Source organism: Thunnus thynnus, chromosome 1 (genome assembly GCF_963924715.1).
Source record: "Thunnus thynnus chromosome 1, fThuThy2.1, whole genome shotgun sequence".
Classification (NCBI taxonomy): Eukaryota; Metazoa; Chordata; class Actinopteri; order Scombriformes; family Scombridae; genus Thunnus; species Thunnus thynnus.
The window spans coordinates 23,780,421-23,799,178 of NC_089517.1; the positions used below are offsets into that span (position 1 = coordinate 23,780,421).

General features: G+C 37.1%; 1 protein-coding gene across 1 annotated transcript; it reads left to right on the plus strand.

Annotated features, from left to right (window-relative positions):
• The first annotated feature begins 8,242 nt into the window (after positions 1–8,242).
• Positions 8,243–18,541, plus strand: LOC137184150 (globoside alpha-1,3-N-acetylgalactosaminyltransferase 1-like). The gene is made up of 11 exons (XM_067591560.1): positions 8,243–8,530; positions 11,996–12,037; positions 12,290–12,412; positions 12,743–12,775; positions 13,043–13,177; positions 13,382–13,490; positions 16,828–16,941; positions 17,203–17,319; positions 17,531–17,661; positions 17,868–17,945; positions 18,042–18,541. Exons 1-11 carry the CDS (start codon positions 8,466–8,468, stop codon positions 18,187–18,189), a joined length of 1,095 nt encoding a protein of 364 aa, XP_067447661.1. The 5' UTR covers positions 8,243–8,465; the 3' UTR covers positions 18,190–18,541.
• Positions 18,542–18,758: the final 217 nt, after the last annotated feature.

The window sequence follows — 18,758 nt, forward strand, 5'->3', positions numbered from 1 at the left end:
CGGAATGGACCAATTTCTTAATACCTAGAGAGAATAGTGCTCATCCCTTAAATGCCTCTCATGTAGACTAACTGTAGACGCTACAATTCACCAATGTTCCCTAAATGCCTTACATGCAGAATATCTACAATTTTGAGTTGAGTTGAAGTTGATAGGATGAACTGTAGTGCCTGTTCAAAATGTGGCTGAGATATCCAGCACTAAGTCTAGAATGTACATGCCAAGTTTCATTCACAGTAACATTACACAGGTCAATGGTAAAGCTAGAGTCTCTTAAACGTTTTCAAGTCGTTAACACTGTGGATGTAATCCCACTTTTGACCACAATGTGGGTTGCAATGGTAGAGTGGCACTGTCCATATTTCTGCTCGTTGATGCCACAAGCAGAAGAAGAAGCGAATCAACATTGTTTATGAGTTTTTTTTACATATTTCTTGAGAACTGCTCATCCAAACAATTTCACAGATCAACATTGCACTTTCTTGATTCCCCAGCAATCCTCCTGCCAGGTATGAAGTAGATCAGATGAACGGTTCTCGTGATATGTGAAGGACAAACATACATACATAAATACAAACACAAATACATACATAGAGGCAGACAGACAGACAAAGATTCCTTGTTTTATATAGAGAGACGAGAATGGAGGACAATGTAGTCCATGTTGAAAAAGTTTTGTAAGTGTATGTCAGCTACATATATTTTACTTTGAACTTCCCCAATTGACTGGGAAAATATGCGTCACCCTCCCTCCACCTTAAATAACCATATTTTATTATATTCACAACAAAGGTAGGTAGTATTGGAAAAAATAAAAAGCAAAAGCTGACGTTTTTCAACCATTATATAATTTGTAATTTAAGTTTTTATCTGCACATATATAAACAGAGAGTATTATCAGTTTCAGTTATGTGATGGCCGCACTTGCAGCCACAGAGCTGCTTTGAAGTTTGTATCCCAGCTGGCACTCACACTTTGGTCTCTTTTACATTTGTAGTTCATTTTTTCCTCAGTTAGCTAATTTAATTACATTTCACATTACATACAAATAAATAACAACACACTGGATTTTGTTTCATACATCATACTCATTTTATTTTACAGTTTGGCAGTACATTAGTTTCTATTTGTAGCGTGCACATTTGGTTAACTTTTGTACAGTCATTATTATTTCAAGTTTAGTCATATTGTTTGTTTCTCTTTATTGAATGTTTAGTTGGGTATTTTTGGTTTAGTTGATTTAGTTGAATTAACCTGTTTTGGGGGGGAATTCTGTTGTTTATTGCTTAGTTGGTAGTGTTTGTCCTTTGTCAGTTACCCCTCTTGTGTTATGGTCTTATCAGCCAGTATATATGTTCCCCTTTGTGGTCATTTTGGAAGGTCTGTTAGTAGGGTTAAGTTCACTTTAGTTGAGTTCTCTTTATTTGACCTCTTTTATGGGCCCTGAACTTTATTTACATATTTTGTCATTTCTACCTTTTCTTTGCATTTTTTGGGTAAAATAAAAACCCTCTTTTTAGAAACCACCTGAGTCTCCTTACAAGTTACAACATATTGAAAGGCCTTTAACAAACATGCATATTTGGAGCAAACATTTGGCAATTACAACAATGCAATCAGATCACCACCCTGTCCCAGCAACTCTATGAGCAAATAGGCGGTCCTTTGACCTCTTAAAGCTCTCGTTTTCATTGTTAATTTTGGCTTACATGTGTTCATATGATACTATTTCTAACATGCATTCAATCCATTGTTTAATATCAGGAGAGCATGTACTTCCATAATCTGAGGATCACTCTGGCGACTGTGATCACCCCTACCTTTATCACTGTGAATCATATATTGATATGTTGGGCAGTTCTGTTTGGTCTCCTAATAGGCATATTCTTGATGATACCGGTATTGTCAAACCTAACCGTCTCCCCATGTGTTCCAGTACTCTCTCCCAGAATGCGTAAACTAGTTTACACTCCCAAATTGCATGTATAAATGTTCCTATTTCTGTCTAACATTTCCAACATAAATTATTGTTTAATAAGCCCATCCTGTGAAGTTTAGGAGTAAAATAAAACCTGTGTATTAATTTATACTGAGTGAATTTCCCCCTAGCTTCCTCCTCCTCCCTCCTCCTATATTTTCCAGTATTTGACAATATTTTTAACCATTCCTCATTGCTCAGATTGCAACCTAGATCCTTATGCCAACCTGTTAAATATTTTATAGAACATAGCAGCCCTGTGTGTTATACAAGGTAAATCCAAAAATGCCATCACTGGATTCTTGTCCTGAGTGAACTGGTCCTTGTTGATACAATCTCTAATTTGCAAATACCTCCAAAAATTAGTGTTGCTGTCCAAGTCATATTTTTGTGCAAGTTCTGAGAAGGATATCAATACTCCATCCAGGTACAGGTCATTTATGTTGTGTATCTTTTTTATAAGCCATTGATTCCAATAGACAGACTTCTTCCAAATATGTATTGCATATGGTTGTCTTAGGTGTGACACAACACACATCTTGTGTACTTCCTTTTTAACTTCCTTAGAAAGAGCTAGTACTGGGTTTTGAAGAGTACAACCCTCCTATGTGTCTTGATGAACACATTTTACTCATGTTGATGCCTTGGTCTCCTCTGATTCCAGAGAAAGTCTTTGATAATTCTGTCAAATTTTTGCTGTGGCAGTATACTAAAAGGCATCATCATGGAAACATAATTAAATTGTGGGGCAACCACCATTTTGATCACGTTAATTTTCCCCCATAGAGTGAGTTTCAATTTTCCCCATTTATCTAAGTTCATTTTTATCATCTGGAGGAGTGGTTCTCTGTGGGGAAATAGGGTACTATGAGCTCTTTAAGATATAATGGTGCCTGACCATTAAGGGCTTTGTATGTGAGGAGAAGGATTTTAAATTCTATTCTTGATTTTACTGGAAGCCAATGCAGCAAGGCTAAGACAGGGGAAATATGATCTCTTTTTCTAGTTTTAGTCAGCATACGTGCAGCTGCATTCTGAACCAGCTGGAGAGTGAGAGATTTTTGCAATATTAGTATAAGGCAGTCCTTGAAATTTGTTAACCATACAAGAGTGGCATGTTTTTGATATAGGCAAACTTTAAGCTAGGTCCTTGGAAAGTCAAGATAAAACAGAAAAGCAATGTCACACCCCAGCCACTCCACTCTTACTGATAAATAACGAACAATCCCTTATCAGTTTCCCTTTTTCATGGTTCTGTCTGACTTTTGAGAGTGTGATGTGGACAACAGGAAGTTATGCTTTTATTAGGCTGGAGCCCTGTGACTAAACTGATGCACTTCACAAAAACCTTTTTAGTTAATTGTCAAATAGTTAACATTTGAAAGTTTCTAGATTAATTTTCTGGAATTGCTCTAAAATTTCTAAACCTGACCCTAAACCAGATTTCAGTAACTCAGGATTTCAGATTTGAGTAGGCTCTGCACTACAACCTCAGGCTGTTTCTATTTGTTTCTTTTATTCCCAAGTGCTCAGCTGATCACCAAAATTAGTAAAAAGTCCATATTTACAAAACAATAAGTGTGTTTTTACATGGGTTTAGTGCTACACCCATATCCTTCATTAACAAACTGAATGAGGTTTATATCACTGTGCAGTGTCCTCTGCAAGTTAAGCCTCTTTAGCTTCAACGTTTATATACAATAAAAATGTAAACAAAGCTCATAGGCTGGCATTTGAAAAGTTATGAAAACGTGCTCGTGTTGTATGCCAAGCTCCCTCAATAAATATTAATAGTTGAATTTTCTTTCAGCTGCTTTAAATGTAAGTTGTTGTTTCATTTCTTTTAGAGTGTTCTTTCTCTGTGTGGTTGGTTTGTGGAGAGCCAGAGATGTGTTGCTAGAGGATGTAAACCAGCATAATGTAAGCAGGGATTTGTGCTCACTCTGATGCAATTGAAAGTAAGTGATCTTTTCCCTTGTAGTTTTAGTCTGCCATTTGTAAAAATCCCCTTTTCAGTGTTCTCTTAAAATCAAGTACACTGCAATTATGTATATTATGTATGTATAACAGCTGTTTCTCTGTCATAGGTGTGTAAATAGGTAGAGGTCTGTCTGCAATGAGGTGATGAGTAAAGTTTCAACTCAGTAGTCAGCACAGTCTATGATCTAGAGACTCAGTTCGAGACTCGCTCCTTAGTAAGCTTGTTTATTCATCAACACTTATTGTAACACTTTAATTTATTAAAAGCATAATAAAAACAAAAACAGGATTTTTAAGCCTCTTTCCACTTTTATTCGAATACAAATACAAATACACATAATTTTGCTGCCTCAACAAATACAGATACAAATACAAATACTGAGCTCTCTGCACATCCCTAGTGTCTACATGCAGGCTAGATACTAACTTTGCAGCTACTTTGTTTGATCCCACTTAATCAGCTTATGATTTTGTTTTGTGGGTGCAGGCCCACCCATTCGAACCAAATGTCCAGCCAGTTATCTGGCGCTGGGACTGCATACATACAGACAGACAGACAGAGATTCGTTGCTTTATATAGAGTGATAGAGAGATAAGACATTGTGCCAATGGCCTTCAGTAGCAGGACAAGATTTGTTCTAGCAGTGACTGAAAGCTTAGGGAGAGCGTGGTGTCTATTCTGAGACAATGATTTAAACCCATCTGGGTAACTTAAACCAATTTGTCTTTAAATGAGTGTGAGGCTTTACTCACTGGGCCCTGTAGAGGACAGGGTTTTAGAGTTTGATGATCGTACTGGATCAACATGTTAATACCAGGTGTAAACAGGGTCTTAATGACACTCAGATTCCAGAAGTCAATACACCTGGTATTAACATCCGTCTCGGGTGATCCGATCACAAGTGGACAGCTCTACATACAGGTGTAAACGCACCCAAGACGCATTGAGGATGGATTGAGATCCGATAACTCAGACCACATTCGGAGGTGGTCTGGGCCGCATGAGGCCACATTCATTTGGCAATGTAAACGCAATGCGTCCTGGACCACATTGAAGGACGGCCTATTCAACTGACGTCCTCTATTTTCCAGCAGACTAGGCAGGGAATTGCATTGCTGCCTTGAGGTCCAAACCTGTTCAACTTGTTTGATAACATGATAAACATGTTTTTCATGTGAATTAAAAAACATAACCCACTTCCCGTTTTTTCCTGGTTTTCCCGTTCCCCTAACCGGGTTCCCTCTTCCCTCAATTAGAATAGAAATTAAACCAAAACCAGAAACTAACTTGTTTTTCGCTTGTCTGTCTAAAAGAAATATTTCAAAACCTAAACGTTGCTGGATGGTGTCCTCTTTCCTGTCAAGTTGATAACGACAGTTTTTAGTTTTGCTGCGCTGCTCGACATGATGAGCTCAGGATTTATCAGGAGGGCGACTGCTTAGCTCCAAACAGTATGAGCCTGGACTGTGTGTGTGTAACAGCTGACCTATTGGATGTGTAGAAGAAAACAGAACATTAGTAACAATACATCCTGACCGATCCTGTCGGCATGTTGGAGATTTAAATAATCAATGAAGTTATGCTGCTGTGTCTCGTGCGTAAATGCGCACAGCGTCTCTCAATGGAGAGCCGCAGCTGCGGGGAGATCGCTGCATATAACTCTCTCTCTCTTTCTCTTTCTCTCTCTCTCTCCCGGGTCTCTCGCCGGTTAATAAAGAACGATTTTGGTCGGAAATCATGTCCGTGTTTATTTGCATATAGAGCGGGGAGGTGAGACACGATCACAAGTGGTCACTCAAGATGCACGTGGAGACGCATGTTAATGCCAGGTGTAAACAGACGTACCTAAAGCTGTCCACTTGTGATCGGATTACCCGAGACGGATGTTAAAACCAAGTGTAAACAGGGCCATAAATTCACATAGCGACTTGTATTCCTTTATCCATAGAGCTGAAATTGTTTTAAGTTTAATTTTATTTATTTATTTAGTGTTTTGTTTACTGTACAGTGTACATTTATAAACATATACATGTCATAAACATCTAAATGCACCAGAATTAGCCAAAAAGCAATTTTCCCTATCAGATAATTAGTCACCTCCCAAAAAGACTATATAAGATCATAATTCTTCTTCTTTTTTATTATTAGTTTGTTCTTGTAGTTATAATAAGCTAGTAGTGCTATAGTAATGGTATAACAGTATAATTTATAGGTTTTTTTTCTATTCTATTTGCTTTTATTGTACATGTAGTCTTTCAGTGAATGTAGTTGCCATTTCAAGCAGTTTCCTGATGGTTATCATCAGGAAGGCTATGAGTCCCTCCCACTCCCCTCTCTCTCTGGTATGAACACAGCATTATTTCACCTCATGCCAAGTTGAACGAATAGCCAGTGCAATTTCTGTGGTTTGGTTATTTTTTTAGGTTTTTGATCTTCAGTAACAGGCACAGTTTGATTGGTAAGAAGTGCTATAGATTATCCAGAGAGTTGATATGTTGCGTCAAGTTTCCAGGACTCATATTTTAATCAGCTTTGCCTTTCTTCTCCTCTTTTTGGGGTAAGTCTTTTACTCGTTGATAATTAGAGCCGTACTTCTTCACTGCACTACAACTGCAAGGTTTTTTAGTATGAAAGGAATAAAAGTGGAAACCATCAAACAGTGAAAGCAAAAAGTTTTTTTAAAATTAACCTATAGGTAGATGATGATTAGAGTATTCTGTAGCAAGGCCTGCCAGTCAGATACTGTATTTTTACAATGTTGCTATTGCAATGCACATTAGCAGTTTCTAACTGTAAATGTTACAGTAAATGACTGAAAAGTTTCCTGCTTATTCATATTAATAAAAACAACTGTAAATTACAGACATATACTGTTAATAACAATGTGTCTTCAGTCTTAATGGTCCAGTAATGAGATCAGCTCAATTTTACATTTAAAAATACATAACCCTTAACATTTAGCTTTTGAACTCAACTCAACTTCAGTTGTGATGTGCTTGTGATGTGCTTGATGTGCCAATAACTTGGCATTATTTCACCTCATGCCAAGTTGAACGAATAGCCAGTGCAATTTCTGTGGTTTGGTTATTTTTTAGGTTTTTGATCTTCAGTAACAGGCACAGTTTGATTGGTAAGAAGTGCTATAGATTATCCAGAGAGTTGATATGTTGCGTCAACTTTCCAGGACTCATATTTTAATCAGCTTTGCCTTTCTTCTCCTCTTTTTGGGGTAAGTCTTTTACTCGTTGATAATTAGAGCCGTACTTCTTCACTGCACTACAACTGCAAGGTTTTTTAGTATGAAAGGAATAAAAGTGGAAACCATCAAACAGTGAAAGCAAAAAGTTTTTTAAAATTAACCTATAGGTAGATGATGATTAGAGTATTCTGTAGCAAGGCCTGCCAGTCAGATACTGTATTTTTACAATGTTGCTATTGCAATGCACATTAGCAGTTTCTAACTGTAAATGTTACAGTAAATGACTGAAAAGTTTCCTGCTTATTCATATTAATAAAAACAACTGTAAATTACAGACATATACTGTTAATAACAATGTGTCTTCAGTCTTAATGGTCCAGTAATGAGATCAGCTCAATTTTACATTTAAAAATACATAACCCTTAACATTTAGCTTTTGAACTCAACTCAACTTCAGTTGTGATGTGCTTGTGATGTGCTTGATGTGCCAATAACTTGGCATTATTTCACCTCATGCCAAGTTGAACGAATAGCCAGTGCAATTTCTGTGGTTTGGTTATTTTTTAGGTTTTTGATCTTCAGTAACAGGCACAGTTTGATTGGTAAGAAGTGCTATAGATTATCCAGAGAGTTGATATGTTGCGTCAACTTTCCAGGACTCATATTTTAATCAGCTTTGCCTTTCTTCTCCTCTTTTTGGGGTAAGTCTTTTACTCGTTGATAATTAGAGCCGTACTTCTTCACTGCACTACAACTGCAAGGTTTTTTAGTATGAAAGGAATAAAAGTGGAAACCATCAAACAGTGAAAGCAAAAAGTTTTTTAAAATTAACCTATAGGTAGATGATGATTAGAGTATTCTGTAGCAAGGCCTGCCAGTCAGATACTGTATTTTTACAATGTTGCTATTGCAATGCACATTAGCAGTTTCTAACTGTAAATGTTACAGTAAATGACTGAAAAGTTTCCTGCTTATTCATATTAATAAAAACAACTGTAAATTACAGACATATACTGTTAATAACAATGTGTCTTCAGTCTTAATGGTCCAGTAATGAGATCAGCTCAATTTTACATTTAAAAATACATAACCCTTAACATTTAGCTTTTGAACTCAACTCAACTTCAGTTGTGATGTGCTTGTGATGTGCTTGATGTGCCAATAACTTGGCATTATTTCACCTCATGCCAAGTTGAACGAATAGCCAGTGCAATTTCTGTGGTTTGGTTATTTTTTAGGTTTTTGATCTTCAGTAACAGGCACAGTTTGATTGGTAAGAAGTGCTATAGATTATCCAGAGAGTTGATATGTTGCGTCAACTTTCCAGGACTCATATTTTAATCAGCTTTGCCTTTCTTCTCCTCTTTTTGGGGTAAGTCTTTTACTCGTTGATAATTAGACCCGTACTTCTTCACTGCACTACAACTGCAAGGTTTTTTAGTATGAAAGGAATAAAAGTGGAAACCATCAAACAGTGAAAGCAAAAAGTTTTTTAAAATTAACCTATAGGTAGATGATGATTAGAGTATTCTGTAGCAAGGCCTGCCAGTCAGATACTGTATTTTTACAATGTTGCTATTGCAATGCACATTAGCAGTTTCTAACAGTAAATGTTACAGTAAATGACTGAAAAGTTTCCTGCTTATTCATATTAATAAAAACAACTGTAAATTACAGACATATACTGTTAATAACAATGTGTCTTCAGTCTTAATGGTCCAGTAATGAGATCAGCTCAATTTTACATTTAAAAATACATAACCCTTAACATTTAGCTTTTGAACTCAACTCAACTTCAGTTGTGATGTGCTTTAGATAGAAGGCTATTTATCAATTATGAAAGGCAAGTGGGATAAACAAGGTGTGGGCATAGATAAATTGGGTCTAACGTTAGTGTTCAATGTCTAATGGTTTGTAATTTCTGATTAGGTTACATGGAAATATTTGACTTGGTCTGTTCACAGTCCAAGTTGAGTGGGAGCTATGCAGTGCCCCTACTGGCCCTGTAATGTACCCATGACAAACAATCACATTAATGGGTCCATGTCATCTGCAGTTCTTCATGTTGTAGGCTATGATGAAAAATCCCATTTTTGGGATTTCCGAATTTCATTGTCCTAAGATGTGCAAAGCAATTAATGCATGGACCCAAATAATATGGCTCTTGATTTTCTTAAGTGCCCCAGTTTAAATGACATGAGATTACACATTACTATGAGATATTAAAAATGTAAATGGTAATTAAATTTAATTGTTTACATTAAAGGTATAATACGTTAGTCTTTAAATTAGTGTAATTGATAATCCATTAAAGGAATGCTTAAAAAAATTGGTCTGAAAAAGGGTTTAGATAGTGACAAAAATATACTATATTTAACTCAGAAAACAAGTACAAACAGTGTTTAGTTAGGTTAAGCATAGAAGGACATCAAAATAAATAGATAATAAAATTAATATTTACATAAATATAAATGGAAATTAATTATTAATATACTAATACAGCTACTAACAAATAACACGTACATGGAAACAAAGCAACAGCTGTACACTACCAAATCATAATTAACAATGATCAAAACACGGAAATGATAGACACTATCATCGAAGAAACTAGTCAGTTATATAGTCCTGCTAGAAATATTTTTGGGAAAAGTTGTAAAAAAAAGTATTTTTTTCCTAAACTTATTCATATCAAATATGTAACCCCATTTACCTACTTGCTGAGGTAGACGAAACAAGAACTGTTAAAGTACAGAGGTATTGCAATAGAAGATTCTAAAGATTCTATTGGCCTTATTACTTCTATCTTCATCCTCAATGAGGATTTGACTGTTAAACTGTCATAGTTTCCTGCAGCATGGGCAATTATTACGCTTTTATTAAATTACCAATTTGGCTGGTCAGTGATGTGTTACTGTACTCATTTTTTTGTTACACGTATGATTATTTTGTGACTTTGTGAGCGTCACACGGTGTGTAGTACTTTTGCTGAGATCACAAAAGTAAGAAATTACTTCCTGTTGATGTTTAACCACAAAATTTTACTTTACAATGGTCTTTCGGAGTTTGATCGTAAGATCAGCAAACAGTGTTTGCTGCTGGAGCCACTGGGTTTACACAAGCTCCAAATGTCTAACAGATGAGAGAATCAGAGGGAATGTGATGGACTGTAAATGCGTGTGAGAAGAGAACAAATTACACCAGTGATCTAACATTTTCCAGAGGTGTTGGGAAGATGATGCTACCATTTGTTAGTTTAGTGACTCACTGGGAGCCAAAATGGGAGGAGGGTTGAATGAGGCATTTGTCAGTATAAATCCACCTGATTTAATTTAATTAAGACTAAAATGAATTAAGTATAATTTAATTGTAAGTGCAGCTAGCCCAATAATAGCTACTGCATTATTTGAGCCACATTCCTGCTAACATGTATTGTGCTCTATATGGCATACTATATGGATCCCCTAAACTAAGACAAAACCCAGTAAAACAGTGTTTGAATTATAGGTGGGCTTAACTCCCCAAAGAGACCTGAGCTCCCCTGAAAATAACAAAGCCAAAGTCCTGTCATGATTGTTTTTGTCAATAACATAAGAAATGATTAGCCTGGACATGTGCAGGGTGTTTTCTATGAGCCATAACTGCTTTTATCAGACAAGAACAGACATTCCCACTTCTCCCCACCATCACCTCCTGCCAGTGAAAACAATAAGTGAAAACCTAAATGCTCACACACACACACACACACCTCTTGTTAGGTTAAAAAAAAATCAAACATTCACAACAATCATTCCACGGCATGACAGATTGTTAAGAAACAGGCCCAAATTTCCCACAAAGTGATGAGTTATATTTTTGTATTTCTTTCTTTTCTCATTCCCCTCCTGTAGCTGGCCATGTTGTGTGGAGAGAAAATACGATAAAGATTATATTATATTATTAAAGATATTATATGCTTCATTTTGTACGTGCCAATAACAAAAAATGGAAATGGAAAATGAAGTAGTTGAAAAATAAAATAAGCTAGTGAAAGATAGCAGAGTAAAATAAAGTACAGAGATCAATTAAATTTTAATTTATTCTATCCACTGATCGGTGGTTAAGGAAAAAACAAATTTCCCCAAATGATTGCAGGTTAAAGAAAAAGCATAGAGCTGTCTTTTTCCTGTCTTTCTTTTTACACTTTTTATTATTCATAAAAAATATTGATGTATATTTAATGTCTGATAACCTTTTTCTAAATTTTTGTCAGTTTCGGAGACCATACAGTAACAATATTCCTCTAACACTCAGAAATTGCTTGCAGAGAACCTGAACACATTTATGTTGTATGTACAGTATATTGGTACAAAAATGTCTGTTACCAAATATATCAAATGTGGTATTTTTTTTACTGTCATCACACCTACATTTGCAAATGCTAATCCACAGTATACCATTACTTCATTTAACCTTTATACAGGGTGATCGACAAAGCCACAAATCCAACTGTTAGAAAGACATAAAACTTACAAATCTAAAAATAACTTCCTGCTGAAGTTTATTCCATATGAGTGGAGAAAAACATTTAAAGGCCTTTTTACCATACTGAGCTTTGAGCTCCATAAAGAGCCACTCCTGAGATCTCGTAAAGCAATGCCTTAACTGTAAAAGAGATGAAAGATATATGGGCTTTTTCCCCAGAAGTGCTTTATAAATTTACACAGTAACACAATAACATCGAAGCTAGATTTTTAACTATTGACCTGTACACTCCCATTTGGCAAGCTTGTACATTCCACTGACTTTGTTTTTACTGGCTGCTCTGTGATTAACCTGTACCTTTGTGTCTTCACAGAGCCGTCTATATCTACTCAAGACATGACATCTCATCCTTCAGGTAAGGTCTTTGAGATTGAGGTTTCTGTGGGAGGAAACAGAATATGAAACTAACTTAAGTGAAGGAGTTATAAACCTACTGAACTGGCAACCCAAGAGAGGATATGAATATAATATGTCAAGTCTAACTCCCTCCAGTCATAGCAGACAGTGCTCATTAATCCTTCCACTGCCAACTTTATTATTTTGTTATCATTTTTTTTACTTCCATCCTGTCATAGTATTAATACATTTTGTGTGTTTCCCTTTTAAGAGTTTGCCCACCATGTGAGGATAACCCTAAGCCGGAGGTGACGTATGTATCACAGGATGTGGTGATAAATGATTGTCCAGTCACCGACAGCTGGAGGATTCGAGACCTAAAAATGCAAACTGGGTGAGAATCCATCTTTTGTTTTGACTGAAAGAGAGGAACAGCAGGTTCACATACACCTTTACATTTACACCAGCTATGTTCACTTCCATTCATAAGTGCCTGCATGTGCATGCACAGCACATTCCATATTAGGGCTTACCTCACAACAAAAATGTCCCTCTACCATGCTTGTACCTAGTTTAAATATATGCTGGAAATGGCATCAGACACCCAAATATCTGATCAGGAATGTAGAGCTGCCTGGATGAATGGATAATTGGATAGTATGATTTTAATAGGCATACTACTTTACAAGACGTTCTGTAACACATTTTTGCTGTTCTTTTTCAGACTGAAATATGCTCAGCCAAGTACACAAAAAGGGTAAGATATTCAAAGGAGATTATCTATTATTTTGCTGTGTAAAATATACTAAAGCATTTATTAAAATAATGGATCTTAGGCATCTCACTTTGGCAATGTTGTAGCAAATTTAATGCAGCATTTTCTGCAGTTTTATGTAATTAACAAATTATATCTCTTTTGTTTAATCCAAAGAAAAACTGAAGTGAGAAAACAACTGTCAAGCACAATATAATGATGCATAGCTGAAAATTATGGATGATTCCATAATCTCTTTGTTCTTCTCAGACGTACTGATGTGAACTCAGTGACAAACTGGAATGCTCCTTTGGTTTGGGAGGGTACCTTTGATCCAGTGGTCATCGATGCAATATATAAGAAAATGGACCCAAGAGTTGCTGTGGTGGTGTTTGCGGTTGGCAAGTAGGTACACAAGATATTCTCACAGGATACTATGAGAGTGAGGTTGTCCTGATCCTCTGCTTTGAGTTGAAATCTAAAATCTTGCAAACAATGTAGCCTTACTTAACATAAATGCTGCATATCATCATCTACAGTATATTGTATTATTTGTGTTGTGATGTGTTGTGTTTCACTAACTGAGAATCCTTCTCTCCATCTGTTCAGATACACCCGTTTCCTGAAGGGTTTCCTGGAGTCGGGTGAAAAGTACTTTCTTGTTGACTTCAGGGTCACTTACTACATCTTCACAGACCACAAAGAAGAGGTTCCCAAAGTGAGTTGCTCTGTATTATTCCATATTAAAGTTGTTTTGTGCTTGGGAGTGCTACACAGCTGAACATATAACCATTTAACTGTAAATGTTACAAAATTATGTTTCTACACTGTTCATACTGCAGCAAGTACTGACCGGGGAGTGGAGCCATTGTTAATTTTATCAGTTACGCCTGTGCTTTTCCTGCTTTGACTAGTCAAAATATCTACAGTGAAAAGGGTTCATAGAGGGCCAGACGGGAAGTGGCACATGTAATGCAGACATTTTTAAATTCAAATGATGCGACAACAGCCCCTGCGAGATGGGTTGTGGAGAGACACACATTATGATATATCTGATCATTTTTTAACAGCAAAGAGAACAAAAAAGGACGGTGTGTTCTGATTTTGTGTTCATTAACTTACCTCAGTCTAGTGATTGGGTTGGGATCCCGGGATCTCTCTCTACTCTATGATACATTTATACAGAAATACAATAGCCTCTGCCACCATACAACAGAAAGTTAGTAATGTGTGAGAAATATTACATCTAAAAGGTGCTTCTCCTTCACTCACCTATGGTGAATGTAGCCTAGGCCAGGAGGAGTTGATGTTGTCAGACAGTGTCCAACATTCATTGGGTATTTCAACCCTGAACCATAACACCCTCCTGTTGGTGGGTCAGCAGTGGTGGCCAAATCGCTGCCCATCTCCTCCTCCTGGTTTCCAGCTTCTCTCCTCTCTCCTGTTCCATAGCCAACAAGAAGCTCTTTCTGCTGCCTCCCTTATCTTGCGAGCAGCTGTCTTCCTCTCCTTTCCTGACATTCCAGTGGCCATGAGCATTCTCCATACTGACTGAGTGAGGAATCCTCTACAGCCAACCTCGACTGGGAATAGCCATGCCTACCATTCTTTCCCCCTGCAGTCTTGCAAAAGGTTCTGGTATTTGGCTCTCTTCCTTTCAAAGGCGTGGTCGCACTTCCCACGGGACTGTAAGTTTGAGCGGAATGATTTTCTTTGCCTCATCTGACCACAGGACTGCATGGTTGCAGGGTTGTCTGGGCGATCTGGGGGAACTGTAGCCTTCCTCCCAGGTCCACCTTCATATCCCATGATTGGGCCTTTTGTAGTAGGTTGTTTTATGTTCTTGCTGTGGTTGATGGCTTTTCTCCCTCCCTCACAAACTTAATAGATGGTGTTGGTTTCCCATATGTTTGGCGTTTTTTACATCTCTCCTGCTCCAGGGTGCCAGAATACAAATACGTTATTCGGCAAAGCACAAATAGTGGGTTTTTCTTTTTCCAAATATTTGTTTCATACAAATATTTTAAAAATTGTTTGTTTTAGGGAAGAAAAAAACCCCATGTTAAATACCAGTCAGCAGGTCGCAACGAGGGGAGTCACATCCACCTGCTACATGACGCACATTTCCTAACTTGGACATCACTCCCGGAGTTGAGGGTGTTACCCAGAGACAAAGCTGAGCTACTGACACACGCGGAGTGCTCCCAAGGGACTCTCCACAACCGGTTGTTCCCCTTCTGCTTTCCACAGAGTTAGGTTGTAAAAAATAGGCAATAAATGAAAAGTGCAAAGCAAGAATTGCCTTTGAAGTTCCTCCCTACACGTTACATGCTGTCCTGTCTCTGTGTTATGGGTGCATAAAGAAGTAGAGGTCTGTCTGCAATGAGGCGATGAGTAAAGTTTTAGCTCAGTCATCAGCACAGTCGTCTATGATCTGGGAGACTCCAGTTTGAGACCCGGTATGGGGACCTCCTTCATAAGATAATTTATTCATGAACACTTATTGCAATTTAATTTTCTAAAATTAAAAGTGTAATAAATACAAAAACAGGGTTTTTAAGCCTATTTCCACTTTTATTTCAATACAAATACAATACAAATCATTTTGCTGTCTCAACAAATATAGATACAAATACAGATACTGGGCTCTCTGCACATCCCTATTAGTAAGCGTCATGAGCACCTTGTCATGGCACCATCTATACCTGCCTTGGGTGAGTGCTGTTTTACACTCTGACAGGATGTGTGCCATGGTGCCCTTCTCTCCACAAAGCTTGCATAGTGCAAATTTGTTGGAGTTGGGAGTGTGTCATACACCGATCGCAGCAAGAAGGAGATGGATGCGGATGTGATCCACCCATGTGATCTTCCTCTTGGGGAGGTCCCATTTGGTCCAGGCTCCATGGCACACTAGCTCTGCAGCCCTTGTTCTTCGTCTATCATCCTCCAAGTCCCTGGATCATGGCTCCTCTCTCCTTTATCGTCTGTCTTCCCCCATTGTTAGAAATGGGAAGTTCTGTCTTCCTGTGCATGGCATTCCAATGATGTCATATAGCTTCAGCATGCTTTCTGCTTGTGTGACAGAGGTGTCGGCTGACCACTTGTGTCCTGATCTTGTAGTAACGCCTGCATGTCTGACTTGTTTATCCTGGGAGTCTCTGTACATTATTACCACTCTGCACTCTATTGATGGAATAGTCTCTCCCTGCACTTGCATCTTGAACTTGTTGTTTGAACTTGTTAATGATGTGTTTTAATAGTTTCATAGTTTTAATAGTTTTTAGACAATAATGAAGTTCTATTGCACTCATTGATAGTAGTATGTTATATTAGATATATTTCTCCACAAAAATAGTTGATAATAATAAAAAGATAAAATAGTATCTGTCTTATCCTTTAAGCTGAGTCCTTACTGGGCACACTGATCTGTCTGGGGGAAAAAGATGGGCCTACACAAGGCAAGCTGACAATCTTTGTATTCCCTGCCTCAACTCTCTGTATCTAGAAGAACGAACACTAGACTTAACTTGACCATTTCTTAAAACATAACATAATATTCAAGTGGAAAATGACAGCTGATACATTCTGCAACGCACAATGAGAAAAAAAGAAGACCAAAATATCTCCACGAGTGGCAAAACTCCCTCCAGATTAACAACCAAAATAAACTTGGTCCAGGCTGTGACTTCAGTGATTTGTATATAAAGGTATTAAATGCCATTAAGCTACTTGAACAATCTGGAAAATTGCAAGTTCATTTATTTCCAGAATCTTTTCTAATTGATTCATTTTTAACCTAGAATTTCTGAACACATCAAAGTGTGCTTTGACTTAATAACTTGCAGATTATGAACAGTCCTCCATGTAATACTGTTCATTATTTTATCTCAGTATGCTGTTTCAACTACAAATACGTCAAATGAATGTGGCAAGACATCACGGAAACTTATTTTCCAGATGACTTCAGTTGTTTTATATTTATGTAATGTAATTGGATGTTTCTGGAAGGTGCTATTTGTAATTAGTTTTTAAAAATATTTTATCTGACTGTTCAGATTGAACTTGGTAAGGGCCGGAAGATCTCAGTTGTCTCTATCCCTAGTGCCACCCGCTGGCAGGATGTAGTACTTGGCAGGATGAAATGGGCTACCATCACCATTGACAAACAGGTAAGATGTGATACCTCACAAAACATGACATACACAACATGACAGCTGATGCTTTAAAGTCTTCACTGCTCAATTTTTACTGGTTAGTCAAAATACATAGCTGTCAGAAAAACAACAGCAACAAAAAAAGATTAATGAACTGTCAGTCATAGAAATAAACATGGTGCTGAGGTGTTTATTATTCATATTGTTAAATCACACATCTCTTAGACATTTTAGTCTCTCCATAATACATTTAGTCTCACCTCTCATCTGTTTCAGATCCGTAATGAATCAGATTATCTTTTTATGATGGACATTGATAGTGTCTTCCACAACCGCTTTGGAGCCGAGTCCCTTAGCCAGCTGTCTGCTGTGCTTCACCGTGGCTACTACAAGGTTTTACTCTTTGTCCTATTCATCTTAAATTAATGAAAGTCTTTACCTAAATATTCTATTTTAAAAATAATGTAATGTGATGGGTTGTTATATTGCATGTTTTCATTGATTCACCTGTAATACCATGCTGTTTCTTTTCAGCTAGTCTCTCATTGTTTCTAAGTGAAAATTCTTTTTCCTATTTTTTTTTTCCAATGTTTCTTTTTCTCAGGACTCAAGGAGTCGGTTTCCATATGAGCGTCGGCCCGAGTCCAAGGCTTACATTCCTGTTGATGAAGGAGACTACTATTACACTGCAGCTGTCTGGGGAGGATACCTGGAGGAGATGTACAAGCTAGTCAAGTAACCAAAACCTAATCATCTTTTAAGTTCCCTTCATGCTTTTTCTAATTAAGCAGAAAGACATATTGTAAAAAAGTATTGTAAAGAACAAAGTACAAAAGTACAAAAGTTTTTCAAGTTTTGCTACTTACATTACTGTCTTTTGGAATAAAATGTAACTGTAGCAGCAATATCTTGTCTCAGTTCCGCCTGTTTTATTTGGTCAGATACTGCTACATACAGTCGGAGGAGGATGCCAAGAATAATATTGAAGCTGCATGGCAGGAAGAGAGTCACCTCAACAAGTAAAGTGTCCAAAGCTTTCCTCAGTAGTTTGTATCTTAACATTTACATCTCATCTACAGTATACACCTCAGCATGTCTGTCTCTTTATCATGCAGGTACCTGCTGTACAACAAACCAACCAAGGTGCTGTCTCCAGAGTACCTGTGGTCAGACTATGATAGGGTACCAGAAGACATCAAAGTCGTCAGGATCTCCCAGTTGGTCAAGAACTACGCAGAAGTCCGGCCCAATGGTGGACACTGATTTCAAATCAATAATATTCAGGACATAAAACTACTTACTTGGTAAAAAAGAAATAAAATGATATGACATGACATGACATGACATGACATGACATGATATAATATAATATATTATAATATAATATAATATAATATAATATAATTGGGATAGCTGGTATGGGTTGCTTTGTCTATTTTGTCTATTTTATGTACTGTAAGGTACAAATGAAGGGTTTAAAATGTTTTTTAGTGGATTTCAATCTTGGTTCCTGTTGACATGTATGATACTATGATGCTGTCTTTGTGGTCAACACTTGTCACACCAAACTATGTGCATGTTTTATACCATGGCCATATAAAAATGATTGTTTATGTTTGGTTGTCAGATGTCTGCCTCAAACGTAGTTGAGTCAACAGTTTAAATTAAGGTATATTAAACTGCAGATATCCATAGCAACGTTATGTATGAACTCACTGATGAAACTAGCCAAACGAACCAATTAATCAAACAACAGAAGAACTTTAAACAGTGAATGTCAATGACTGTCATTGACAAGTATGACATTACATGTTACAGATGTGCCATAGAAA